This window comes from Melozone crissalis, unplaced genomic scaffold (genome assembly GCF_028551555.1).
Source record: "Melozone crissalis strain CALT ecotype California unplaced genomic scaffold, PUWL_Pcris_2 ptg000150l_1, whole genome shotgun sequence".
NCBI lineage: Eukaryota > Metazoa > Chordata > Aves > Passeriformes > Passerellidae > Melozone > Melozone crissalis.
In genome coordinates this window covers 702,308-730,273 of record NW_026535921.1, presented here as the reverse complement: position 1 = coordinate 730,273, position 27,966 = coordinate 702,308, and the positions used below count along the sequence as shown (strand labels likewise).

At 53.8% G+C, this 27,966-nt stretch overlaps 1 protein-coding gene across 1 annotated transcript in view; it reads left to right on the top strand.

The window, feature by feature from the left end:
- Positions 1 to 26,344, top strand: part of ASXL2 (ASXL transcriptional regulator 2) — a 57,750-nt gene extending 31,406 nt beyond the window's left edge. The window contains exons 5-14 of the mRNA XM_054293488.1: positions 2,631 to 2,781; positions 7,103 to 7,215; positions 8,456 to 8,597; positions 12,311 to 12,451; positions 15,650 to 15,813; positions 17,870 to 17,966; positions 18,867 to 18,972; positions 20,254 to 20,686; positions 20,723 to 20,944; positions 23,509 to 26,344. Of these exons, the coding sequence (XP_054149463.1) occupies positions 2,631 to 2,781; positions 7,103 to 7,215; positions 8,456 to 8,597; positions 12,311 to 12,451; positions 15,650 to 15,813; positions 17,870 to 17,966; positions 18,867 to 18,972; positions 20,254 to 20,686; positions 20,723 to 20,944; positions 23,509 to 25,527 (3,588 nt within the window). The 3' untranslated portion in view covers positions 25,528 to 26,344. The remainder of the gene's footprint in view (positions 1 to 2,630; positions 2,782 to 7,102; positions 7,216 to 8,455; positions 8,598 to 12,310; positions 12,452 to 15,649; positions 15,814 to 17,869; positions 17,967 to 18,866; positions 18,973 to 20,253; positions 20,687 to 20,722; positions 20,945 to 23,508) is intronic.
- Positions 26,345 to 27,966: the final 1,622 nt, after the last annotated feature.

Here is a 27,966-nt window from a genome sequence, read left to right as displayed (position 1 = left end):
GAGTGCCAGGGGTAAAATGGGCACCTGCACACCCTCAGGGTGAGTGCCAGGGGCAGGGTGGGCACCTGCACACCCTCAGGGCGAGTGCCAGGGGTAAAATGGGCACCTGCACACCCTCAAGGTGAGTGCCAGGGGCAGGGTGGGCACCTGCACACCCTCAGGGTGAGTGCCAGGGGGAAAATGGGCACTTGCACACCCTCAAGGTGAGTGCCAGGGGGAAAATGGGCACCTACACATTGTCAGGGCGAGTGCCAGGGGTAAAATGGGCACCTGCACACCCTCAGGGTGAGTGCCAGGGGGAAAATGGGCACTTGCACACCCTCAGGGTGAGTGCCAGGGGGAAAATGGGCACCTACACACCCTCAGGGTGAGTGCCAGGGGGAAAATGGGCACCTACACACCCTCAGGGTGAGTGCCAGGGGCAGGGTGAGCACCTGCACACCCTCAAGGTGAGTGCCAGGGGCAGGGTGAGCACACCTCAGGATGAGTGCCAGCCTTGGGCACAGCTTAAAAAAGGGGTTGCCAGAGTCCCTGGGGCTGGAAAAGCCCACTGGGATTTGTTGGATCTAAGGGGTTTTTTTTGACTCAGAGGTGGGGTAAATGAAAAAATGAAATGAAATTATATATATTAAAAATTTAAAAATGGTATCTTAAAATAAAAGAAAGTGACATTAAATATATGAAATAAAATAAAATAAAATTAAATTAAATTAAATTAAATTAATAAAATAGTAAAGTAAAATAAAATAAAATAAATGAAAAAATGAAATTAAATGAAGTGAAATATATGAAATAAAATTTAAAAATCGTAAATAAAATAAAATAGTTAAATTAAAGATATGAAATACAATAAATGAAAATAAAATGAAATATATTAAATAAATTAAATGAAAATGAAATAAAATTAAATAGAAATGAAAATAATATAAAATAAATAGTAAATAAAATAAAATAAATAGTAAATAAAATAAATTTGAAATTAAAAATAGTAAATTAAATGAAAATAAAATAAAAGAAACTGAAATGAAATGAAATTAAATATATGAAATAAAATAAATTAAAATAAAATAAATAAAAGAAATAAAATAAAATAAAATAAAATAAAATAAAAGTTTTTAAAGCATCTCTCAGTTACCCCATCTCTAAATCAAAGAAACCCTTAACCCAACAGGATTGAATCCCAGCTGTGCCCAATCCCCACCTTGTCCCCATCTCTCCCCTGGACACCTGCAGGGATGGGCGCTCCAAACCCCCTGGGCAGCCCCTGCCAATGTCTGACCACCCTTTCCTCATGCAGAAATTCCTCTTTATGTCCAGATTCTCCAGGATAATCCCAAAAGGGCCTGTTCCTGTTCGCTGGAGCAGGAACAACCCCATCCTCAGCTGTGAGTGTGCAGCTCCTCACCCTCAGTGCACCTTGCTGATGGGGATTGCTGTCCCAGCAGTGAAGGAGTAATTAAAATGTTAATGAAACCATGAAACTGCAGCCCTGAGAGGGAAACTTCACTGCCCTCAGCTTGTGTCTAGAGATGGGAAATCACCTTGTCCTCAGTGTCAGTCAGAGAGGAAAAATGGGAATTGTCTTTAAAAACGAGCTGGATTTTAAATACTAGAAGGAAGCTGCAGCTCACATCATTCCTGATTTGGGGTGGGTTTGTCTCTGGAGCCCACTCAGTGCCACCCCTGCCATGGCAGGGACACTGCCACTGTCCCAGGGTGTGCCAGTGTCCAGCCTGGCCTTGGGCACTGCCAGGGATCCAGGGTGGGCACCCTGTGCCAGGGCCTGCCCACCCTGCCAGGGAACAATTCCCAATTCCCAATATCCCATCCATCCCTACCAGGGAACAATTCCCAATTCCCAACATCCCATCCATCCCTGCCAAGGAGCAATTCCTAATTCCCCAAATCTCATCCAGCCCTGCCAGGGAACAATTCCCAATTCCCAACATCCCATCCATCCATCCATCCAGCCCTGCCAGGGAACAATTCCCAATTCCCAATATCCCATCCATCCCTACCAGGGAACAATTAATTCCCAATTCCCAATATCCCATCCATCCCTGCCAGGGAACAATTCCCAATATCCCATCCATCCCTGCCAGGGAACAATTCCTCATTCCCAATATCCCATCCATCCCTGCCAGGGAACAATTCCCAACATCCCATCCAGCCCTGCCAGGGAACAATTCCTCATTCCCAATATCCCATTCATCCCTGCCCGGGAACAATTCCCAACATCCCATCCAGCCCTGCCAGGGAACAATTCCTAATTCCCAACATCCCATCCAGCCCTGCCAGGGAACAATTCCTAATATGCCATCCATGCTTGCCCTCTGGCACTGGGATCCATTTATTCCCACCCCTCCATGCCTTGTCCTGGGGTTGGTGATGAGTGATGGAGAATCTGGGAAGGGCATTTTGGGAGGTGACAGAGTTCAGGGCGTGGGGACAGAGTTCAGGACATGTGCCCTACATTCAGTGCTTACAGAACCCACAGAAAGCTTTGGGGCCAGCACCGAGCAGCTGTGGGGCACTAAAAGGGTGAACTTGGTGAACAAACCCCTCTGGTTTTGGGGTTTGTCCCTGTCCCTGGGGTGACCCTGCTGAGGCTCTGTCGTGTCCCCTGGCAGAAGGACATCCCAGACGGGCTGAAGGAGCTGTCAGAGGGCTCGGAGGAGAGCAGTGATGGCCACTCGGACTCGCAGAGCTCGGAGCACAGCAGCTCCAGCAGCGACGGCTGCGCCGCCAAGGACAGGAGGAAGAGCAGGTGGAAAAGGAAAGGTGAGTTCTGTGTGGGGAGAGGAGAAGGAAAGGTGAGTTCTGTGTGGGGAGAGGAAAAGGAAAGGTGAGTTCTGTGTGGGGAGAGGAGAAGGAAAGGTGAGTTCTGTGTGGGGAGAGGAGAAGGAAAGGTGAGTTCTGTGTGGGGAGAGGAAAAGGAAAGGTGAGTTCTGTGTGGGGAGAGGAGAAGGAAAGGTGAGTTCTGTGTGGGGAGAGGAGAAGGAAAGGTGAGTTCTGTGTGGGGAGAGGAAAAGGTGAGTTCTGTGTGGGGAGAGGAAAAGGAAAGGTGAGTTCTGTTGGGAGAGGAGAAGGAAAGGTGAGTTCTGTCTGGGCAGAGATGGTTTCACCTGTTCTCTGGGGGGAACAGAGCATTCTCTGGCCTCAGAATGGTCCCTGCTGAGCTGCAGGTGGGCAGGGAAGAGCACAGGTACTTGGGTGTTTGAAACGTCAGGTGTCTGCTAAAGAAGGCAGGAGCCTCCCCTGAAATGAAGAATGTAAACCCCCTCCCTCTGAATTATTATAATTTGCTTATAATTTACTACTACTACTACTACTACTACTAAATAATAATATTTTTAAAATATCATTAATAAATTATTATATTCTATTTTATTAAAATTATTATATTTTATTATATTAAAATTATTATAATGCTATACATTATATTTAATTATAAAATGTATAAAATTATATTTATAATTGTATAGATTATTATAAAATTGTTATAATTATTATAAATTATAAGCAAATTATCGTTATTAAATTATCATAATTTGCTTATAATTTGCTTATAGTTATTATTAAGAATTATTAACAATATTATTAAAATATTAATAAATCATTATATTTTCATTATAATAAAATTATTGTAATGTTATAATATATATTATAAAATTTATAAAATTATTTTTAATTTTATGAATTATTATAAAATTATTATAATTATTATAAATCTTAAGCAAATTATAAGAATCGAATTATTATAATTTGCTTGTAATTATTATTAATAATTATCAATAATATTAAATATAATTAAGAAATAATTATATTTTATTATATTAAAATTATTATGTTATAAATTGTATTTATTATAAAATCATACAATTATTGATAATTTTATGAATTATTATAGAAATAGAATTATTATAATTATAAGCAAATTATAATAAATTATTATAATTCGCTTATAATTTGTTTAGTTATTATAATTGCTTAAACTTGCTCTCAGGCAAAGATGTCGGAGTAGGAATAACAGTTCTTTATTCGGGAAGAAAATACAAATAAAATTAAAAATGCAGTCATACAAAACAGCACTGCCAGAGTCAGAACAGGACCTGACACTGTCCTGGTTGAGATGGGGACAATACAGAGCAGCACACTCCATTTGCAGAAGGCTTCAAACTGTTGTTATTACAGCATGCAATGTTTTTTATACACTCTTACAAACCTCCTAAGTTTATACTTCACTTATTGGTCACAAGAGACAGGGTGCTCATTGGAACAGAGAATTGCAGGTTTCTCTTATTTATCCTTCTTCCTTTCTTGGTTTCTAAAACAATGACCTTGGTAGGGAATTCTTTCAGGGGTAAACATGGATCCTCTTATCAAGCTTCTGTCACAGAAGTCACTGTGAAACCTCTCTCTGTGTGCCAGGGTGGTGGCACAGTCCCATGCCATGGTGGCCCAGCCCTCCTGCAGTGCCAGCTGTGGTTCTGCTGGGGCAGGGATCCTGCACATGGGGGAGTTTTCCTCTGCAGCTCCAGGGAACAGGGACAGGCCAAGGGGAAATGGGCTCAGGCTGGGCCAGGGCAGGCTCAGGGTGGACACCAGGAGGAATTTCTGCATGGAAAGGGTGCTCAGGCCTTGGCAGGGGCTGCCCAGGGAGGTTGGCAGTGCCCATCCCTGTTTGCAGTGCCCACCTGGATGTGGCACTGAGTGCCCTGGGCTGAGCACAAGGTGAGCATTGGGCACAGCTGGGGCTGGATGGGCTGGGCGGGATTTTCCAGCCTCAGGGACTCTGGGATTTCTGGCATTTCTCCTGCCCTGGCTGCTCAGAGCAGCTTTGCCCCTCAGCAGCAGCAGAGTCCTGACCTGCAGTGACACTCCCAGCCCATCCTTGCCCTCTGAAGGACTCTGAACAATAATAACCCAGTTTTTATTTGAAATTCTTCCTTTGGCTCTCCTCCATTCCATGTTTGCAGTGATGTCATTCCCTCTGCTTCCTGCTCAGAATTCCTCAGAGCTCTGAGGAGCTCTCCTGAAGAGCTTCAGTTCTCAGCTGGGCTCCTTGGCATGGATTTCCTTCCAGGCAGATTTGCTTGTGTTTTCGTCATTTGTGGGAGATGAAACCTTTCAAAGTGAAGGACAGGAATTAATGCTCCACACATCTCTGCCCTCTGTGACAAGCTGGGCACACTCCCTGTGCCCTCTGGGTTTCTCATCTCCCAGCACAGGGGTTCAGAGAGTCATGGCATGAGTTGAGTTGGGAACTCAGAGCCCATCCACTGCCACCCCTGCCATGGCAGGGACACCTGGGACTGTGCCAGGGTGGGCCAGTGTCCAGCCTGGCCCTGGGCACTGCCAGGGATGCAGGGTGGGCACCCTGCGCCAGGGCCTGCCCATGCTGCCAGGGAAGAATGAGTCAATGCCCAATTAATGATTCAGTAGTTAAGAACCAGTCAGTAGTTAAAGAATGAGATAACAGTTAAAGAATCAGTCAGTGGTTAAAGAATCAGCAATAGTTACAGAATCAGTTCATGATTAAAGGATCAGTCAATGGCTGATCCTCCCCTCTCTGAGCATGGCCCACAGCAACTCCCTGACTCCCACAAACTCCTCAGTGCCTGCTGTGTGCTGGGGTTCCTGCTGGGCTCCACACCTGAGTGTCCCCAGAACATGGGGCCCAAGGCTGGCCCAGGCCCAGGGAGCTCTGTGCCACCACTGGGGTTCCTCTGCTCTCTCTGGGTTCATTGGGTGTTGGCTGAACCAGGGGGAGCCTCCAAGAACTGCTCCTGCTGGCTTTGTGCTGCTGCCCAGGGGATCTGATCCCTTGTGCAGGCTGAGCTGGAGCAGAGGCTGGGCAGAGCTACAGAATAAAGCAGGGATTGATTGAAAGGATCTCCTGCATGGATCCACCTGGGGCAGCACAAGAGCCCAGCCAGGGCTGCACCCAAGGTGAACCAAAATGGTCCCAAAATGAACCCAAGATGAACCAAAATGGTCCCAGAATGAACCCAAGATGAACCAAAATGGTCCCAAAATGAACCCAAGATGAACCAAAATGGTCCCAAAATGAACCCAAGATGAACCAAAATGGTCCCAAAATGAACCCAAGAGGAACCAAAATGGTCCCAGAATGAACCCAAGATGAACCAAAATGGTCCCAAAATGAACCCAAGAGGAACCAAAATGGTCCCAAAATACACAGCCAGGTACAGGGTCTGTCACTGTGATCAGTTCTGCTTCATTTGAATCTTGGAGTGTATTTATATTTATATTTACATCACATTTATATTTATAATGATGTATCTATAGTGTTATATTTGCATTTACTATTTCTATTTATATTTATAGCTATATTCACATTTATATATTTATACTTATATATTAATAATTTATATTTTATTTACATTTACTATTAATATTTATGTTTATATTTACATAACTATATACACATTTACATTTTATATTTACACCTTTATATTAATAGCTATGTTTATATTTACATTTACTATTTACATTTATAGATTTGTATTTACAGTTCTATTCACATTCATATATTTATATTTATACTGTATTTTTATTTACATTTACTAATTATATTATTTATATTTATACTTATAGGTTTTATATATATTCATTTACATTTTATATTTACATTTAAAATCTTATATTTATAGGGTTATAATGATATTTATATTTATAATTATATTTATATCTATATTTACAAATTTATATTTATATTAATTTTTATATATTTATTTTTCTTTTATTTATATATTCTATTTTATATTTATTTATATTTTATATGCAGTTTATATTTTCTATTTGGTGTTTATATTTGTGTTTACATTTTACGTGGGCATGACTAAATATAAAAACTAAAAATAAAAATATTATAAATATAATAGATAATATTATATAATATATATAATATTTATATTATATTTATAATGTTTTTATTTTAGTTTTATTTTTATATTTATGTTTATATATTTATAATTATTCTTTTATATTTGGGAAAAGCAAGCTGGAGGTTGAGTTTATATTTATATTTATATTTATATTTATATTTATATTTATATTTAATTTCCATGTCCCGCAGTGCCGTCGCGCCTGCCCCCCGCGGGCTCCCCGCAGCCCGGCTGCCCGTCCCCGTCCATCCCGGCCAAGGGCCTCTCCTCCTCCCAGAAGCACAGCAAGAAGGCCCTCAAGCAGGTCAGTGCCTCAGTTTCCCTGCAGGGATGGAGTCCCTGCCCCTGGGAACCCTGTGCTCTTCTGCTCCTTTTTCCCTAAAATTACAATTTTCCCAAAAATAGCACATTTAAATAATAATTTTAAGTTATAGTTGAGGAGAGAGGCTGTAAAATGTGATTTCTTTTCCACAATTCTGGGATGAGATCCCCTTGCTTCCTGGGAAATGGGGTTGGTAAATTCAGCCTTGGGGGAAAATGCAGTGAATTCATCCTCTGGGGGGCAAAAATTCCCTCCCAGGGAATTTCATGGGGGCTGCACGTCCACATGGAGGGAAGGAGGGCAGGAATTCCATGGACAGGAGGAGGAGGAAGGAGGGCAGGAATTCCATGGACAGGAGAGGGAAGGAGAGCAGGAATTGCATGGACAGGAGAGGGAAGGAGAGCAGGAATTGCATGGACAGGAGGAGGAGGAAGGAGGGCAGGAATTGCATGGACAGGAGAGGGAAGGAGAGCAGGAATTCCATGGACAGGAGAGGGAAGGAGAGCAGGAATTCCATGGACAGGAGGAGGAGGAAGGAGGGCAGGAATTCCATGGACAGGAGAGGGAAGGAGAGCAGGAATTCCATAGACAGGAGGAGGAGGAAGGAGGGCAGGAATTGCATGGACAGGAGAGGGAAGGAGAGCAGGAATTCCATGGACAGGAGGAGGAGGAAGGAGGGCAGGAATTGCATGGACAGGAGAGGGAAGGAGAGCAGGAATTCCATGGATTCTGGAGGAGGAAGGAGAGCAGGAATTCCATGGACAGAGAGTCTGGAAAAAGAGAAAGGAGAGCAGGAATTCCATGGACAGGAGGAGGAAGGAGGGCAGGAATTCCATGGCTGTGGGCTGGGCTTCTGATTCTCAGCACACAAATCCTGTGGGGTGCAGATCTGGGGGGTTCAAGGGACAAACTGAGCTCTGGGGACATCCTGGAGCCACTGCCAGGGCCTGAAGGGGCTCCAGGAGAGCTGCAGAGGGACTGGGGACAAGGATGGAGGGACAGGAGCCAGGGAATGGCTCCCAGTGCCAGAGGGCAGGGATGGATGGGATCTTGGCAATGAGGAATTGTTCCCTGGCAGGGTGGGCAGGCCCTGTGCTCTGTGCCCACTGCTGTGCCCCCCAGGCTGTGGGGTATCTGATCCCTGTGCCCTGTGGGGTGGCTGATGCCTCTGTGTGTCCCTGTGGGGTGTCTGACCCTCTGTGTGCCCCGTGTGTCCCTGCAGGCCCTGAAGCAGCAGCAGCAGAAGCAGCAGCAGCAGCAGCAGCAGTGCCGGGCGGGCATGGGGCCGGGCATGGGGCCGGGCATGGCCCTGCCCTCCGGCCAGCACGTCCTGCTCAAGGCCAAGGGCACCCCTGCGAGGTCAGGTACGTGTGGGCACTGCCAGGGGGGTACAGGGGCAACTGCTCCTTTCTGCACCTTCCTCTGGGCTCTGGAGCCATCAGCTGCTGCCCCAGGGCTTGGGGCTGTGAGGGAGGCACCGGCTAGGGAAAGACCTGGGATGGATCTTGGAGGGATCTTGGATGATCTTGGATGGATCTTGGCTGGATCTTGGCTGGATTTAGGAAGGGTCTTGGATGGATCATGGATGGATCTTGGATGGATTTTGGATCTTGGCTGGATTTAGGAAGGGTCTTGGATGGATCTTGGATGGATCTTGGATAGATCTTGAATGGATCTTGGATGGATCTTGGATGGATTTTGGATCTTGGCTGGATTTAGGAAGGGTCTTGGATGGATCTTGGATGGATCTTGGATAGATCTTGAATGGATCTTGGATGGATCTTGGATGGATCTTGGATGGATTTTGGATCTTGACTGGATTTAGGAAGGGTCTTGGATGGATCTTGGATGGATCTTGGATAGATCTTGAATGGATCTTGGATGGATCTTGGATGGATTTTGGATCTTGGCTGGATTTGGGAAGGGTCTTGGATGGTCTTGGATAGCTGTGACTGTAAGGACGGACGTTGGATGGATTTTGGATGCATCTTGAATGGATTTTGGAGGGACCTTGGCTGGATTTGGGAAGCGTCTTGGATGGATCTTGGCTGGATCTTGGATGATCTTGAATTATCTTGGATGGATCTTGGATGGATCTTGAATGATCTTGGATGATCTTGAATGATCATCTTGGATGGTTTTTGAATGGATCTTGGATGCATTTTGGATGGATCTTGGCTGGATTTGGGAAGGGTCTTGGATGGATCTTGGATAGCTCTGACCGTAGGGACAGACCTTGGATGGATCTTGAATGGATCTTGGATGATCTTGGATGGATCTTGGATGATCTTAGATGGATCTTGAATGGATTTTGGCTGGATCTTGGATCGATTTTGGATGGATGTTGGATGATGTTGAATGGGGATTTTGGATGGATCTTGGGTGGATCTTGGATAGATCTTGAATGGATGTTGGATAGATCTTGAATGGATTTTGGAGGCATCTTGGATGGATCGTGGATGGATCTGGGAAGGGTCTTGGATGGATCTTGGATAACTGTGACTGTAAGGACAGACCTTGGATGCATCTTGGATGGATTTTGGATGGATCTTGGATGGATCTTGGATGATCTTGAATGGATCTTGGATGGGTCTTGGATGATCTTGGATTGATCTTGGATAGATCTTGAGAGGATTTTGGATGGATCTTGAGTGGATTTTGGATGGGTCTTGGATGGATCTTGAATGATCCTCTTAGATGGCTTTGGGATGGATCTTGAACGGATTTTGGCTGGATTTGGGAAGGGTCTTGGATGGATCATGTATAGCTGTGACTGTAAGGACAGACCTTGGATGGTTTTTGGATGGATTTTGGAGGGATCTTGGATGATCTTGGCTGGATTTTGGAGGTACCTTGGCTGTCTCTGGGATGGCTCTGGCTGTGCCTTTCCCTGGTTCCAAGCTGCTCCCAGTGCTCAGGGACTCTCCCAGTCACCTGTACCCCGTGCAGGGGCCTTCTCCTCCTGGGGGTTCTGTTTGGGAGTTTCTCCTGGTGTTTATATTTGGGGTTCTCCTGCTATTTATGTTTGGGGATTTCTCCCAGTGTTTATCTTTGGGGATTTCTCCTGTTATTTATAGTTGGGAGTTTCTCCTGGTTATTTCTATTTTCGGTTCTCTCTATTTCTGTTTTGTTCTGGGAGTTCTCCCAATGTTTCTGTTCTGGGATTTCTCCTGGTGTTTATATTTGGGAGTTTCTCCTGCTATTTATATTTGGGAGTTTCTCCTGGTTATTTCTGTTTGGGGTTCTCCTGCTATTTATATTTGGGATTTTTCCTGCTATTTATATTTTGGAGTTTCTCCTGGTGTTTATATTTGGGAGTTTCTCCCAATATTTATATTTGGGAGTTTCTCCTGGTGTTTATATTTGGGATTTCTCCTGGATTTGATGTTTTCTGAAGTTGCTCCTTCAGGGTGGGTTCCATGTCCTGTCCCCACCTGGAACAGGATCCCTGAGAGGTTTCCAGAATTGGTGGTGTCAGGGAGCAGTGAGGTCAGGGGCTCCCTGCCAGCACCAGGTTTGCCATGGTATCCCAAAGTCTTGGTACCTATTCCAGCCAGCCTTCCCTGATTTCTTCCCAGAGTAACTGAATTTCCTGGCACCTGCTCAATTCCCTGGCACCTGCTGGATTCCCAGACACCTGTCCAGTTCTCTGGCACCTCTGGAATTCCCTGGCATCTGCCCAATTCCCTGGCATCTCTGGAATTCCCTGGCAGCTGCCGGATTCTCTGGCACCTGCCCAGTTCCCTGGCACCTCTGGAATTCCCTGGCACCTCTGGAATTCCCTGGCACCTCTGGAATTCTCTGGCACCTGCCCATTTCTGCAATTCCCTGGCACCTCTGGAATTCCCTGGCACCTCTGGAATTCCCTGGCTTGGGGCAGGCTCAGTGCCCCACACAATCCCTGGCAGGGCTCAGCATTCCAGCCCCATTCCTTGCAGGCAGCTGGGCTGGGGCACACATCCAGCTTGTGCCAGTCCCTCTCCAAGCCAGGGCATTCCCAGTGTCCCCATTCCAGTCCCAGTGTCCCCAGTCCAAGGCAGGGGCAATTCCCAGTGTCACTATTCAAATTGATGGAAGGAGAGAACAACTTGCACAATTTCAGGGATTTATTCAGAGCTGGAAGAGCTTCTGTGAGGGAGGGAAGGGAGGGAGAGGAACCAGGATGGGAAACTGAGCCCTGGGAAGAAGAGGAGGAGTTTCCCAGGGACAGAAGCTGCAGGAGAGGGGTGAAGTTCAGCAAGGACAGGGCAGGTTTGGAGAGATTTCCCTGCCAGGAGCTCTGGAAGTGTGAATGGGACCATGGCTGGGTCAGATGAGATGGGAAATGAACTGGGATTAACTGGGAAATGTGGGATGTGCCTGTGCATGCCTTTGGTTTGGGATATCCTGGTGGCTCCAATGGATCTCCTGCACTCAGCTGCTGGGCAGGAGCCCTCCAGGAGCTCAGGGATGGCTGTGCTGGCACTGCTGGGGCTGCAGGGATGGCTCTGGATGGTTCAGGAGCTCAGGGATGGCTGTGCTGGAGCTGCAGGAGCTCAGGAATGGCTGTGCTGGAGCTGCTGGGGCTGCAGGGATGGCTCTGGGAGCTCCATTCCCTGCAGGAGCTCAGGGATGGCTGTGCTGGAGCTGCTGGGGCTGCAGGGATGGCTCTGGATGGTTCAGGAGCTCAGGAATGTCAGTGCTGGAGCTGCAGGAGCTCAGGGATGGCTGTGCTGGCACTGCTGGGGCTGCAGGGATGGCTCTGGATGGTTCAGGAGCTCAGGAATGTCAGTGCTGGAGCTGCAGGAGCTCAGGGATGGCTGTGCTGGCACTGCTGGGGCTGCAGGGATGGCTCTGGATGGTTCAGGAGCTCAGGAATGTCAGTGCTGGAGCTGCAGGAGCTCAGGGATGGCTGTGCTGGAGCTGCTGGGGCTGCAGGGATGGCTCTGGGAGCTCCATTCCCTGCAGGAGCTCAGGGATGGCTGTGCTGGAGCTGCTGGGGCTGCAGGGATGGCTCTGGGAGCTCCATCCCCTCAGGATGATGCTCCTGCAGGGTTCCCCTGTTCATGCCCCTGCTCCATGTGTCCCTCTCTGGCAGGCTGGGAAGGCAAGCAGACAGATGGACATTCCAGCAGCCCCCCAAACTCCACGTGCAGCTCCTCGCCCTCGGTGAAGCTGGAGAACTCCTTGCCAGGGCTGCCCAAGAAGCCCTTCCCCAGATCTGACAGGCTGCATGCAAGTAAGAGATGGATCCCCTGCTTCTCCTGCTTCCATCCCTGCTTCTCCTGCTTCCATCCCTGCTTCCATCCCTGCTTCTCCTGCTTCCATCCCTGCTTCTCCTGCTTCCATCCCTGCTTCCATCCCTGCTTCTCCTGCTTCCATCCCTGCTTCTCCTGCTTCCATCCCTGCTTCTCCTGCTTCCATCCCTGCTTCCATCCCTGCTTCTCCTGCTTCCATCCCTGCTTCTCCTGCTTCCATCCCTGCTTCCATTCCCTGCTTCTCCTGCTTCCATCCCCTGCTTCCATTCCCTGCTTCCATCCCCTGCTTCTCCTGCTTCCATTCCCTGCTTCCATCCCTGCTTCTCCTGCTTCTCCTGCCTCTCCTGCTTCCATCCCCTGCTTCTCCTGCTTCCCCAGGGCTTTGGCTGCTCCAGTGCCAGGGCAAATCCCAAACCAGCAGAGCAGAGCGGAGAGAGCTCATTGCATTGCTGAGGGACCCTGGGAGGGGCTGCCAGGCTGCTGGGATTGGGATAAATAATTCCCAATTCCATCCTCAGATCAGCCCTTCCCAGCTGGGCCTCTCCTGGGACTTCCCAGCTGTTGGAGCTGCATTATTTGTGGGGTTTTGATGTAATTACAGACTCTAATAGCATGAAAAAGGGAAAAGAAATTCCTCCCTGGGTCTCCGTGCTGGGATTTGGCTCCCAGCCCTTTCCTGGAGCTTTCTCAGCCCTCCCAACTTTACTGGTTCCTGTCACATTTTCCAAGGGTGGGACTGACCCTGGGGAATTTGGGGATTTTCCTACAAAGGGGTGGAATGTCCTGAGGGGGAGAAACCCCCAAGGGTGATGGAGTTCAGCTCCTGGAGCTGCCCAGGTGATCCCAACAATCCCACCCTGGCATCCCTGGCTGTCCAGGGGCTCCTGGAGCTCAGGCAGGGCTGGGGATGTGGGAATGTGCCCACTGCCAGGGTTGGGATGTGCCCATTGCGAAGGTGTGCCCATTGCCAGGGCTGGGATGTGCCCATTGACAGGGTTGGGATGTGCCCATTGCGAAGGTGTGCCCATTTCCAGGGGTGGGATGTGGGAATGTGCCCATTGCCAGGGTTGGGATGTGCCCATTGCCAGGGCTGGGATGTGCCCATTGCGAAGGTGTGCCCATTGCCAGGGCTGGGATGTGCCCATTGACAGGGTTGGGATGTGCCCATTGCGAAGGTGTGCCCATTTCCAGGGGTGGGATGTGGGAATGTGCCCATTGCCAGGGCTGGGATGTGCCCATTGACAGGGTTGGGATGTGCCCATTGCCAAGGTGTGCCCATTGCCAGGGCTGGGATGTGCCCATTGACAGGGTTGGGATGTGCCCATTGCCAAGGTGTGCCCATTGCCAGGGGTGGGATGTGGGAATGTGCCCATTGCCAGGGTTGGGATGTGCCCATTGCGAAGGTGTGCCCATTGCCAGGGGTGGGATGTGGGAATGTGCCCATTGCCAGGGTTGGGATGTGCCCATTGCCAGGGCTGGGATGTGCCCATTGCACAGGGATGTGCCCATTCCCAGGATGTGCCCATTGCCAGTGTTGGGATGTGCCCATTGCCAGCATTGGAGATGTGCCCATTGCCAGGGCTGGGGATGTGCCCATTGCCAGGGCTGGGATGTGCCCATTGCCAGGTTTGGGATGTGCCCATTGCCAGGATGTGCCCATTGCCAGGTTTGGGATGTGCCCATTGCCAGGGCTGGGATGTGCCCATTGCCAGGGGTGGGATGTGCCCATTGCCAGGGGTGGGATGTGCCTATTGCACAGGGATGTGCCCATTGCCAGGTTTGGGATGTGCCCATTGCCAGGGCTGGGATGTGCCCATTCCCAGTGTGGGGATGTGCCCATTGCCAGGCTGTGCCCATTGCCAGGGCTGGGATGTGCCCATTGCCAGGATTAGGGATGTGCCCATTGCCAGGTTTGGGATGTGCCCATTGCCAGGATGTGCCCATTGCCAGGATTAGGGATGTGCCCATTGCCAGGGTTGGGATGTGCCCATTCCCAGTGTGGGGATGTGCCCATTGCCAGGCTTTGCCCATTGCCAGGTTTGGGATGTGCCCATCACTTTCAGATTTAGATGAAGGGTTGTGCTGGTTTAGTGCAGAGCTTGCTGAGCCAGGTCTGTGCTCGTGGGAAGGTGACAACAGCCCCAGTCCTGGGCATGAGGGGGACAGGGGACAGCAGGACAGCGTGGAGGGGACATGGCAGGGGCTCAGCTCCCTCCAGCTCCTGAGAACTTGTGTGGGAACCAATCCACAGATTCACCAGACCTTCACGGGGTTGTGTTTGGGGTGATGCCTTGTGCAGGCTGAGCTGGAGCAGAGGCTGGGCAGGGCTACAGAATAAAGCAGGGATTGATTGAAAGGATCTCCTGCATGGATCCACCTGGGGCAGCACAAGAGCCCAGCCAGGGCTGCACCCAAGGTGAACCAAAATGGTCCCAAAGTGAACCCAAGATGAACCAAAATGGTCCCAAAATGAACCCAGGATGAACCAAAATGGTCCCAGAATGAACCCAAGATGAACCAAAATGGCCCCAAAATGCACAGCCAGGCACGGGGTCTGTCACTGGGATCAGTTCTGCTCCATTTGCACCTTGCAGTTCATTGTCCCATTCCAGCTTTAGCCCCTGCAGTCCCATCCTTGTTTTTCTCTCTCCTCTTTGTGCTCCTGGGCTGAGATTTGGGTCATTTGTCCTTGGTGCCCAGCTGGAGCAGGAATTGTTTTGTGTCCCTGCTCTGTGCCCAGAGCTCACCATGCCCTGGTATGAAACCCAGACCCACACACCAAAGCAGCACAGAATGGGAAAAACAGAAAAACTAAAGAATAAAGCAGGGATTTATTGAAAGGATCTCCTGCATGGATCCACCTTGGGCAGCACAAGAGCCCAGCCAGGGCTGCACCCAGGTGAACCCAAAGTGGTCCCAAACAAATGGATGCCCTCTCACGAGGTCTCACACCTGAGGCATCAGGGAAACCCCAGTGTGACAGGTATTCCAGCTGTGTCCAGAGGCCCAGGGAACACTGGGACAGCTCCCAGGGCCCCAGGGCAGGGCAGGTGAGGCTGCCCAGGTGTGTTGTGCTCACCAGGTGAGGCTGACCAGGTGAGGCTGCCCAGGTGTGTTGTGCTCACCAGGTGAGGCTGACCAGGTGAGGCTGACCAGGTGTGTTGTGTTGTGCTCCCCAGGGCAGCTGAAGCGAGCGCGCTGTGCCGAGATCGACGTGGAGACGCCGGACTCCATCCTGGTGAACACCAACCTGAGGGCCCTGATCAACAAGCACACCTTCAGCCTGCTGCCTCCTGAGGGCCAGCAGCGCCTGCTGCTGCTGCTGCCCGACGTGGACAGACAGGTATGGTCACCTGGGCTGGGCTGCACCAGCTACAGCACTCACCTGGGCTGCACCAGGTACACACTCACCTGGGCTGTCCCACACAGGTACACACTCACCTGGGCTGCACCAGGTACACACTCACCTGGGCTGTCCCACACAGGTACACACTCACCTGGGCTGTCCCAGGTACACACTCACCTGGGCTGTCCCCCAAGGGCCAGCAGTGCCTGCTGCTGCTGCTGCCCGACGTGGACAGACAGGTATGGACACCTGGGCTGTCCCACACATGTACACACTCACCTGGGCTGGGCTGCTCCAGGTACACACTCACCTGGGCTGTCCCACACAGGTACGCACTCACCTGGGCTGTCCCACACAGGTACAACACTCACCTGGGCTGGGCTGTCCTAGGTACAGCACTCACCTGGGCTGTCCCACACAGGTACAGCACTCACCTGGGCTGTCCCACACAGGTACACACTCACCTGGGCTGTCCCACCCTGCAGGGCTCTGGGGCAGGCAGGGAGGGATGCCAGGTGGAGGATCCTGATCCTGTTGTACCTGTGGGCAGAGGGGCACAGGGGCAGGGAGAGCCAATCCACCTTTGGGTGACCTCACTGTCAAATAATAATAATAATAATAATAATAATAATAATAATAATAATAGTCACCTAATAATCATTGTCATTGTTCAGGACCTTGCAGGGCCTGAAGGGGCTCCAGGAGAGCTGCAGAGGGACTGGGGACAAGGATGGAGGGACAGGAGCCAGGGAATGGCTCCCAGTGCCAGAGGGCAGGGATGGATGGGAGATTGGGAATGAGGAATTGTTCCCTGGCAGGGTGGGCAGGCCCTGGCACAGGGTGCCCACCCTGGATCCCTGGCAGTGCCCAAGGCCAGGCTGGACATAGGGGCTGGGCTGGTGGGAGTGTTCCCAAATCCTCCAGAACTGTTGGGAAAAACAGCACCATGATTTCAGTGTGCCCCTCTGAAACAGCACCATGATTTCAGTGTGCCCCTCTGAAGCAGCAGCACGTTTTCAGTGTGCCCCTCTGAGGCTCTGCTTTGTCCAGCTGTGTCACAAAATCCTGGTCCCCACAGGGCTGGACACTAAAGCTGCTCCCCTGCTCCAGCCATGGCCCAGCACACCAGGGCTGTGGCCAGTAGGTGACCAGCAGGTGACCGGGCTGTGGCCATGAGCTCTGGCCAGCAGGTGACATGGGGCTGTGGCCAGCAGCTGACCAGGGCTCTTGTCAGCAGGTGGCCAGAGCTGTGACCAAGGCAGTGGCCAGCAGGTGACATGGGGCAGTGGCCAGCAGCTGGCCAGCAGGTGACCAGGGCTGTGGCATGAGCTGTCGCCAGCAGGTGACCAGGCTGTGACCAGGGCAATGGCCAGCAGGTGACTGAGCTGTGGCCAGCAGGTGACCAGGGCAGTGACCAGGTTGTGACCAGGTTGTGACCAGGTTGTGACCAGGCTGTGACCAGGTTGTGACCAGGGCTGTGACCAGGCTGTGGCCAGCAGGAGATCAGGGCTGTGACCAGGCTGTGACCAGGCTGTGGCCAGGCTGTGGCCAGGCTGTGACCAGGCTGTGGCCAGCAGGTGACCAGGCTGTGGCCAGGCTGTGACCAGGCTGTGACCAGGCTGTGGCCAGGCTGTGGCCAGGCTGTGACCAGGCTGTGACCAGGCTGTGGCCAGCAGGTGACCAGGCTGTGGCCAGGCTGTGACCAGGCTGTGACCAGCAGGTGACCAGGCTGTGGCCAGGCTGTGACCAGGCTGTGGCCAGCAGGTGACCAGGCTGTGGCCAGGCTGTGACCAGGCTGTGACCAGGCTGTGGCCAGCAGGTGACCAGGGCTGTGGCCAGGCTGTGGCCAGCAGGTGACCAGGCTGTGACCAGGCTGTGACCAGGCTGTGACCAGCAGGTGACCAGGCTGTGACCAGGCACTGGCCAGGCTGTGACCAGGCTGTGGCCAGGCTGTGGCCAGGCTGTGACCAGGGCTGTGGCCAGGCTGTGACCAGGCTGTGGCCAGGCTGTGGCCAGGCTGTGGCCAGCAGGTGACCCAGCTCTGTCCCCCCAGGTGGGCCCTGACGGGCTGATGAAGCTCAGCAGCTCCGCGCTCAACAACGAGTTCTTCACCTCGGCCGCTCAGGGCTGGAAGGAGAGGCTGTCAGAAGGTAAAGCCTGCCCGGGACCCCCAGCTGGGCAGGGGCTGGGGAGCCCCAGGACCCTCGGATGGGGGAGCCCCAGGATGAGCCAAGGAGGGGCTGGGGAGCCCCAGGATGAGCCAGGGATGAGCTGGGGGGCTCAGGGTGGGAGGAGGCTGCAGGAGGAGTTCTGTGTTAAACTGACACAGGAACTCTCTGGAAGAGGTGAGAAAAGAAGGAGAAAATTTTTAAAATCTGAAGTGACAGTAGAGCTGAGGTACTCTGGGGCTGTGGCACCTAAACACAAACACTGCTGGGGGCAGAGAAGGGAAATTCTGTTCCAGAGCAGGGCATGGAGTGCTTTGAGCCATCACTTTGGGTGTTTGGATGGAAATTGGGGAAATTCCTCCCTGGGAGGGTGGTGAGGCCCTTCCAGGTCTGACCCTCTCCTCCTGTCCCTGTTCCCTGGGAGCAGAACCCGACACCCCTGGCCGTCCCCTCCTGTCAGGGACTTGTGCAGAGCCACAAGGTCCCCCCTGAGCCTCCTTTTCTCCAGGCTGAGCCCCTTCCCAGCTCCCTCAGCCTCTCCTGGGGCTCCATTCCCTTCCCAGCTCCCTCAGCCCCTCCTGGGGCTCCATTCCCTTCCCAGCTCCCTCAGCCCCTCCTGGGGCTCCATTCCCTTCCCAGCTCCCTCAGCCCCTCCTGGGGCTCCATTCCCTTCCCAGCTCCCTCAGCCTCTCCTGGAGCTCCATTCCCTTCCCAGCTCCCTCAGCCCCTCCTGGGGCTCCATTTCCTTCCCAGCTCCGTTCCCTGGACTGCCCCATTCAGTGGAGCAGCAGCCTGGGCTGCCAGGGCTCCTGGGACACCCACCTGGGTCCCTGCCCTGCTTCCCAGCCCTTCCCTGCTCAGAATTCCCCTCTGCATCCCCAGGAGAGTTCACCCCAGAAATGCAGCTCCGGATCCGGCAGGAGATCGAGAAGGAGAAGAAGGTGGAGCTGTGGAAGGAGCACTTCTTTGAGAGCTACTACGGGCAGAGGTGAGGGCTCAGCTGGGTTCTGGGCTGTCCATCCATGGACATTGGGTTCCCTGGAGCCTCAGGGAGGTTCCTGGCTTCTGCTGGTTCCAGGAAGCTGGGAATGCCAGCAGGATCTGGGTCAGGAGGGAGGTTTGTCACCCTTTATCCACTGCAGGGTGTCCTGAGATGTCACTCCTCTTCCCCTCCTTGCTTGGAGCCAGCCCAGGGTCAGGACCTGCATTCCCACATGTCCAGACCCACACCAAATCTGCCAAGCTTTCATTGTCTGCCTCCTCTTGCTTCAGAGGTTTCCCATCCTTTGGGGCTACAGGGAGGGTTTGGGGTTTCTGAGTTGATGAGAGACCTGGGAAGGAGCACACAGGTGTAAATAACTGACCAGGGATTTCTAACCCTGCCCTGTGCCAGGTTGGGGTTGTTTTAACCCTGCCAGTCCCTGTGCCCCCCATTCATCCTGGGTGTTTTAACCAGGGATTTCTAACCCTGCCCTGTGCCAGCTTTGGGGGCATTCCTAGCATTCCATGGTGTGCTTGGGATGCTGTGGGTGTCCCTACAGGCTGTAGGAACAACTACAGGGATACACCAGGCTGGGAGTGCAGCTCACCAGGAGCTTCATCAGCCACCTGAGCCAGATGGGAAGGTGACAACAGCCCCAGTCCTGGGGCATGAAGGGTCAGGGGACAGCAGGACACCATGGAGGGGACATGAGCAGGAGCTCAGCTCCTGAGAACTTGTGTGGGGAACCAATCGACAGATTCACCAGACCTTCACAGGGTTGTGTTTGAGGAAAAAATCCAATTTGACAAATCACTAACAGGGATGGATGAAGTTAATCCAGGAGGAGAAACTTTTCCCAGACATCTCTGTGGGAATTAGATCCCATGTTCCTCCTGCAGGGGTGGTGGGACCTTTCCTTCTCAGTGTCCCCTCCTGCCAGTGTCACCGTGTGAGCTGCAGAGGAGGCACTGGGGGCTCATACAGGGAAATACTCACTGTTGGCCAAACCCTTTGGGTGTGCAGCCTGGAAAGTTGGTGTCTGGAGCAGCCCTGGAGCTACCCAGTGTTGCATGTATTGCATTTAGCTGGTTTCAATCTCTGATGCTCATTTCTGTTTCCTGTGCAAGGATAATCAGTAGGGAAGGTTCTCAGTGATGGTGGCACAGAACTGGGTGTGTGAGACATCTCTTTAGGGAGCTTATTTACAGAATCCAGCCCCCATTTCCCAAGGATGGGGTAGATTTGCAGGGCTGTTTTACAAAGCAGGATCTGTGTTTCCCTTGGCAGCTCTGGGCTGAGCCCCGAGGAGTCGGAGCGCCTGACAGCGCAGCCCGAGGCGGCGGAGCCCGGCCGGCCCCGCAGCCCCCCGGCCCCACGGCGGGAGCAGAGCACACCCACAGCCCCCCCGGAGCCCCAGGCAGCCCCGGGAGCCCCCAGGAGAGCGGGAGAGGAGCCACGGCCCAAGGCAGCCAAGCCTGAGGTGTCCCCGGAGCGGCGAGCGGTGAGAACCAACGAGAGAGCGGGGCCCGGCCGGGAGAGAGAAACCCTGCCCCAAAAACCCCCCAGCGCCTCCGGCCACGGGGCAGAGGAGCAGAGGAAGCCTGCGGCGGCCAAGGAGGCGCCAGGGAAGGAATCTCTGGGTGCCCCAAGCAAACCAAAGAGCCCTGAGGAAGGTGGGGCAGCGGCCAAGGCGCAGAGCCCTGCGACAGCCCCGGCCATGGCGGAGGAGAAGGAGGAGGAGAAGGAGGAGAAGGAGAAGGAGAAGAAGCCCCCCGGGAGCGAGGCCATGGAGGTCGGGGTGGAGGCCCACAAGAGGAAGCTGGAGAGCAGGGAGGAAGCTCCAGGCAGCCCTGAGAAGAAGCCCCGTGTGGCTGAGCCCTGCCAGCACCAGCAGCAGCAGCAGCAGCAGCCCCAGGCCTTTCGCAGGCAGCCCTTTCCCAGCACGGGGCCGGCGGTGCCGCGGGTGCCCCCGCTCAAGGTGAGCCCAGCAGGGACACAGCCACGGCCAGGCCTCCCCTGGGGCTCCCCCAGGGCTCTGAACCCCAAACTGTGGGCTCAGGGGGGTGGAAATGGCCTCAGAGCCCAGCCCGTCCCTGTCACAGCTCCTGCCGTGCCAGGCTGCAGACAGGGAGGCTCTGCAGGGCTGTGGTGACAAAGGACAGGAGCCTGGCAGCTGGGGACACCCAGGGCCACAGGAGCCATCCAGGCTCCCCTGCAGCCAGCACAGACACTGGGGGGAAAGGCAGAGCCCCTGGCAGCACTGCAGTCTGGCTTGTGGGGCTGTGTCACCGTGTTCACAGGGGTCCCAGGATGAGGGAAGAGATGAGGATCTGACTCCAGGTTTCAGAAGGCTTGATTTATTATTTTATGATATATATTATATTAAAACTGTACTAAAAGAATAGAAGAAAGGATTTCATCAGAAGGCTAGCTAAGAATAGAAAAAGAAAGAATGAATAACAAAGGCTTGTGGCTCAGACAGTCTGAGCCAGCTGACTGTGATTGGCCATTAATTAGAAACAACTAACATGGGCCAATCACAGATGCACCTGTTGCATCCCACAGCAGCAGATAATCAATGTTTACATTTTGTTCTTGAGGCCTCTCAGCTTCTCAGGAGGAAAAATCCCAAGGAAAGGATTTTTCATTAAAGATATCTGTGACAGAGCTGCAGTGCCAGGGCAGCAGCAGGGAAGGAGAATTTTGGGGAACATCTCAGGAGCTTGGGTTGCTGAGCCTTTGCAAGAACCCAGCTGGGAAAGGAAGGAGGGAATTGGGCCCTGCTGGGATGGGCACAGGGAGGCAGCAGGACAGGAAGACTTTGAGAGCCAGGTGAGGAGCAGGCAGGTGCTGCTGACGCTGCTCCAGCCCTTAGGCAGAATTCCTGTAGTCCTGTAATTCCTGTAGTCCTGTAATTCCTGTAGTCCTGTGTGTCCCAGGAACTCTGCTGCCCTCTTCATATCCTTCTGTACTAAAAGGCTGCAAAGTCAAAACTTCAAAAGCAGCTGATCATTGTCACCGTGTTGATAAGAACAGCACCAAGGCAGGAAAGCATCAGTGGAGCTGTCAGTGACACAGAATTGGGGAAAGTGTCCATAAAAAAGCGCTGGAATACCGTGCAGGAAGGAGGGCTGGCCTGCCAGGGCAGTTAAGTGGGATTTAATTTAACAGCAGAGTGAGCTGAAGGTGATTGTGAATAGTTTCCCTTGCAAAGCAGGGAAAATGGGGACAGACATGTCCCCAAGATGTGTCATCCCCCAAAAATGGTGGTTGATCAGAGCTCAGTGGGATCCAGTGAGGATTTTATGGATGTGGAAAATAAATGTAACCTCAAATGAACTCCCTGAGATCTCTGCAGGGGGAACAGCACCAGGCTCAGTGCAGGGCTCAGCACATATGTTGGGAAAGCAAACACGGGGAAAGTCAGCTGGAGCATTGGGGGAAATGTTGTAGAAGGAAAGAGTAAATTATTGGCGTTTTTTCTGCAGCTCAGGGGATTTTTATGGCTTTGTACAAAGGCACTGAGGAGACAAATGATGGGTGAGCAGGGAGGAAGAGCAAGGCTGAGTCCAGCAGGGTGGTGACACCTTTCAAAGGACATCTGAATACAAAATTAGATCTGAATAACATGAAACAGTGGAACAGGGGCTGCCAGGGCAGGGGCTGGATCAGCCCTTCAGGGAGGGAGCCTGGGGGCTGTGGGGTGGCATGAGGGATGAGCTCCACCCTGTGCTGGTGTTCACAGGGGTCCCAGGATGAGGGAAGAGATGAGGATCTGACTCCAGGTTTCAGAAGGCTTGATTTATTATTTTATGATATATATTACATTAAAAGTAAATTATATATCAAAACTATACTAAAAGAATAGAATAAAGGATTTCATCAGAAGGCTTGAAAGGAAAGGCAAAGAATGGAATGATAATAAAATCTTGTGACTGACCAGACAGTCCAAGCCAGCTGACTGTGATTGGCCATTAATTAGAAACAACCACATGAGACCAATCACAGATGCACCTGTTGCATTCCACAGCAGCAGATAATCAATGTTTACATTTTGTTCCTGAGGCCTCCCAGCTTCTCAGGAGAAAAAATCCTAAGGAAAGGATTTTCCATAAAATGTGTCTGTGCCACCACTCAGAGCCACGGGGTTTGCAGCACCCCAAAACTGCCTGGGAGACATCCAATGGTCAGACACGTTTCTTGTCTCAAGGCAGGGACAGGAGGGATTTCTCCGAAGGGATTTCTCCACCACCACCACCACCAGTTCTCTCAGACCAAAGTGCAAACACCAACCTGTGGGTTGGGTGTCTCAGCTGTGCTTTTCTCCTGGGTCAGGTGTTCCCCACGTTTCTCCTGGGTCAGGTGTTCCCCACGTTTCTCCTGGGTCGGGTGTTCCCCACGTTTCTCCTGGGTCAGGTGTTCCCCACGTTTCTCCTGGGTCAGGTATTCCCCATGTTTCTCCTGGGTCGGGTGTTCCTCACGTTTCTCCTGGGTCGGGTGTTCCCCGTGTCTCAGCTGTGCTTTTCTCCCGCTCTCTTGCAGATTCCCGTGTCCAGAATCTCCCCGATGCCATTTCCTGCGGGCCAGGTCTCTCCCAGGCCGTGCTTCCCGCTGTCCCTCGGCAGTCCCGGCAGGACAGGGGCCAGGACCCTGGCCGACATCAAGGCACGAGCGCAGCAGGCCAAGGCTCAGAGGGCGGCAGCCGCAGCCGCCGCAGCCTCGGCCGGGGGAGCCGTGCCAGGGCCCGGCCCGGGCGGGGGGAGACCCCCGGGCAGGGGAGGAGACGGGAGAGACCCCGGCGGAGCCCCCCAGGCCGCAGCTGGAGCCAAGGCGCTGGAACTGGCAGGAACTGGAGGCGGGGGAGGTTCGAGAAGGTTCCTTCCCCACGGCCCGGGGCCCCGCCCGCAGGCGCGGGGCCCGGCGGAGCCGGGAGCTGCTCGCCATCCTCCTGGAGCACAACTACAGCCAGGAGCGGCCCCCGCGGCTGCCCCGGCGCTAGGGAACGGAGCTGGGGCCACGCCGAGCCCCCCGCGGGGCACGGCCACCCCCGGCTCCCCGGGCACCCCCGGCGGGGCCCCTCCTGCCGCGGCCCGGAACGGCAACGGCCGTGACCTCCCCAAAGGCAAACCTCCGTCCCCTCTGGTGTCCCCGCTGCCGCCCGCGGGCCCCGGAGCCCAGGCTGCAGCTGTGGGTGCCGCCGTCCCGGCCTCCAGCAGCTCCTCGGTAGCAGCCAGCCTTAAATCCCCTCCCCGAGCGAGCTCCAGCATTCCTGCCAACAACCCTTTGGTCACGCAGCTGCTCCAGGGCAAGAGCGTCCCTCTGGAGCAGATCCTGCCCAAGGCGCTGACCAAAGCAGAAGCGAAATGTGGCCCGGTGGCTCCTCAGGAAGAGAAGGGGGCGGCGGGGAACGGCGCCGAGGCGGGGGACAGAGCATCGGGTGTGCCCCCGCAGCAGCTCGGCAAGATCTTCTGCCAGAGCCGGCCCCTGCCTCGCATTCCAAGGACCTTCCCGCTGCCCTCGGGAAAGGAGCCCGCGCCCGAGCAGCACCACGAGGCGCTGAGCAAATCCACCCAGGAGCAGATCCTGCAGACTCTGATCAAGAGGGTGCAGAGGCAGAACGTGCTGCCCGTCCTCCAGCCCTCGCAGCCGAACCTCCCGCACTCAGGTTTCCCGCTGGAGAGCAGCTCCACCCGGCAGAGATTCATGCTGGGCTTCACGGGCAGGAGGACGTGCAAGCCTGCCATGTCCGGGCACTACCTGCTCAACATCTCCACCTACGGCCGCGGCTCGGAGAGCTTGAGGAGAGGCTCCTCCCTGGGCGCCGAGCCCCGCCTGGGGCTGGGCAGCCCCGCCGAGGGCGCCCGGGCAGAGCTCGGCGAGGGCGGCCGGGGCGGCGGCAGCAGCGAGGAGGACGCGGACGATGAGAGCTCCGGGGACGAGCGGGAGCACGGCAGCGGCAAGGAGGAGCCACGGGCGGGGCAGGGGGAGAAGGAGCAGGGCTCGCACGGCCCCGCAGAGCCCAAGGCTGCCAAGGAGAAGGTGCCGGCCTTGGACGGCACCGCGCTGGCCCGGGACCTGCTGCAGGCAGCACAGGAGCAGGTGGCCCACGCCATGAGGGGCAAGGGCCACGGTGGCACGGAGCTCTTTGGGCCCCCCACCCCATCCCCAGATCCATCACAGCCCCCCCTGCTCCCTGCCCCGCACCCCCCGAAGCTGCCCGGGAGCTACAGCGGCACCATCAACGTCTCCACCTCGCCCGACATGGTGGGGCAGGGCTCGCTGGTGGGCGAGTGCACCCAGCTGGGCAGCTCCATGGGCAACGTCATGTCCTTCTCGGTGACCGTCACCACCATCCCCGCCGGGCAGGCCGTGAGCTCCGGCGGCCACGGGCAGAGCCTGCCGGTGCAGGCGTTCGCCGAGGACGGCGCCGTGGAGGATCCCCCTTCCAAGTGTTACTGCAGGTTGAAAGCCATGATCATGTGCAAGGGCTGCGGCGCCTTCTGCCACGACGACTGCATCGGCCCCTCCAAGCTCTGCGTCTCCTGCCTCGTGGTGCGGTAACGGGGAGGGCACAGCTCCCTCCGGGGGCTGCCGTCAGGAGAATCTTGGGAAGAAACAGGAATTTTACTGCCTTGCACAAGAAACACGTTACTGAATCAGGAATCCGGAGCTCGAGTCCTTCTTTCGTTAACGAAAGAGCACCTTCTTGTACAGGGAGTCGAAATCGCTCTCGACTACGTGAATCGTGACAAGAGTTTGCACTTAAGGAATTCTGTAAATATGCCACATTATTTTGTTTAAAGATATTTTTTCAATCTTTTAGGAGATATAGCGTTTGACTTGTACTGCAGTTCCAGTAACCCCAGCCTGCTCTGAGCACGTTTGCTGAGCTCTGCTCTCCCCATGGAGATCCCACAGCCCGTTGTTGGTTTTCTCCTGGCAGAGGGAATGGGATAATCCGAGTCCAGCTGTGTGTGGTGAGGCAGGAGCCCTGAGCAGGTTCAGATCCCTGGAGCTGATGCCATGCCAGCCTTTCCCTCCACTGCCTTTCCCTCTGTTCCAGAGGCCCCTGGGCTGGGCAGTGCAGGCTGGTGTTCCTGGTTTGCAGATCCCCTCTCCCAGTATCCCAGCTGAAATATCCCAGGTGTCCCAGTGTGCTGCTGCTGGAGCTGCAGGAGCTGGGCTGGCCATGGCAGTGACCAGAGCAGCTCAGTCCTGGCAGGGATCTGCTCTGCTGGGCATTCCCAGACAGGGATCTGCTCTGCTGGGCATTCCCAGGGCTGGCAGGATTCTCCTCTCCTGGGCATTCCCAGAACTGGCAGGAATCTGCTCTGCTGGGCATTCCCAGAACTGGCAGGATTCTCCTCTCCTGGGCATTCCCAGACAGGAATCTGCTCTGCTGGGCATTCCCAGGGCTGGCAGGATTCTCCTCTCCTGGGCATTCCCAGACAGGAATCTGCTCTGCTGGGCATTCCCAGGGCTGGCAGGATTCTCCTCTCCTGGGCATTCCCAGGAGCTGGAGCTGCCATCCTGTGGCTCAGAGCTGTTCCTGGGACACAGGGCCAGGTGATGGGCACAAAGTGTCACCCTGGGTCCTGCCATGCTCTGGGAAGCGTTTTGTTCTCACCCAAACACCCCCATGGTCAGACATCTCCAGTTTCTGTCCAGGACTTTGTATTTGCTGGGTGTAGGGGAAGGCACTCGAGTGTCTGCCTGGGCCTCCTTGGTGGCTCTTTGTGTTTGAAATACCAGATTGGGCGGAGCTCAGGGTGCTGGGCAGCCCCTCGGGGCTCACTGGGGACGTGCCGGTGGCACCTGTGCCCCCTGACGGATCCTGGCTTCCTTCACTCGCACTGGGGGAAGTCGAAGCACGGAGGCCCCTGAGCGTTCCTGAGGGTGCCGATGGAGCGCAGATCGCCCGGGGCGGGTGCGGGCCTCGCTGCATCCCGGTCAGGGAACAGAGCCGGGCATGTTTTTGGTGGAAAAGCACTGAATTCACTTTGAATCCAAAGGCCTTTTTAAGCTGAAGCAATATTCCCCCAGCAGCGGGGCAGCTGAGTGGTGCAGGGTGCTCAGCCCTCCCTTCCCCTGTCCTTTGTACCCCTGCCCCTGTCCCCGGGAGCCCAGCATGGGGGTGAGGGCAAAACAGTTCCTGGCGGCTTTTCCAAGGAACAGGAGGTGCCCAAGGCTGCCAGAGCTCCAGGAGCCTTGGGCAAGGCTGTCAGGCACAGGGTGGGGTTGTTGGGGTGTGTGACAGGGCTGTCAGGCACAGGGTGGGGTTGTTGGGGTGTGTGACAGGGCTGTCAGGCACAGGGTGGGGTTGTTGGGGTGTGTGACACAGCTCTCACACACAGGGTGGGGTTGTTGGGGTGTGTGACACAGCTCTCACACACAGGGTGGGGTTGTTGGGGTGTCTGACAGCTCTCACGCACAGGGTGGGGTTGTTGGGGTGTGTGACACAGCTCTCACACACAGGGTGGGGTTGTTGGGGTGTGTGACACAGCTCTCACACACAGGGTGGGGTTGTTGGGGTGTCTGACAGCTCTCACACACAGGGTGGGGTTGTTGGGGTGTGTGACAGGGCTGTCAGGCACAGGGTGGGGTTGTTGGGGTGTCTGACAGCTCTCACACACAGGGTGGGGTTGTTGGGGTGTGTGACAGGGCTGTCAGGCACAGGGTGGGGTTGTTGGGGTGTGTGACAGGGCTGTCAGGCACAGGGTGGGGTTGTTGGGGTGTGTGACAGGGCTGTCAGGCACAGGGTGGGGTTGTTGGGGTGTGTGACACGGCTCTCACACACAGGGTGGGGTTGTTGGGGTGTCTGACAGCTCTCACACACAGGGTGGGGTTGTTGGGGTGTGTGACAGGGCTGTCAGGCACAGGGTGGGGTTGTTGGGTGTCTGACAGCTCTCACGCACAGGGTGGGGTTGTTGGGGTGTGTGACACAGCTCTCACGCACAGGGTGGGGTTGTTGGGGTGTCTGACAGCTCTCACACACAGGGT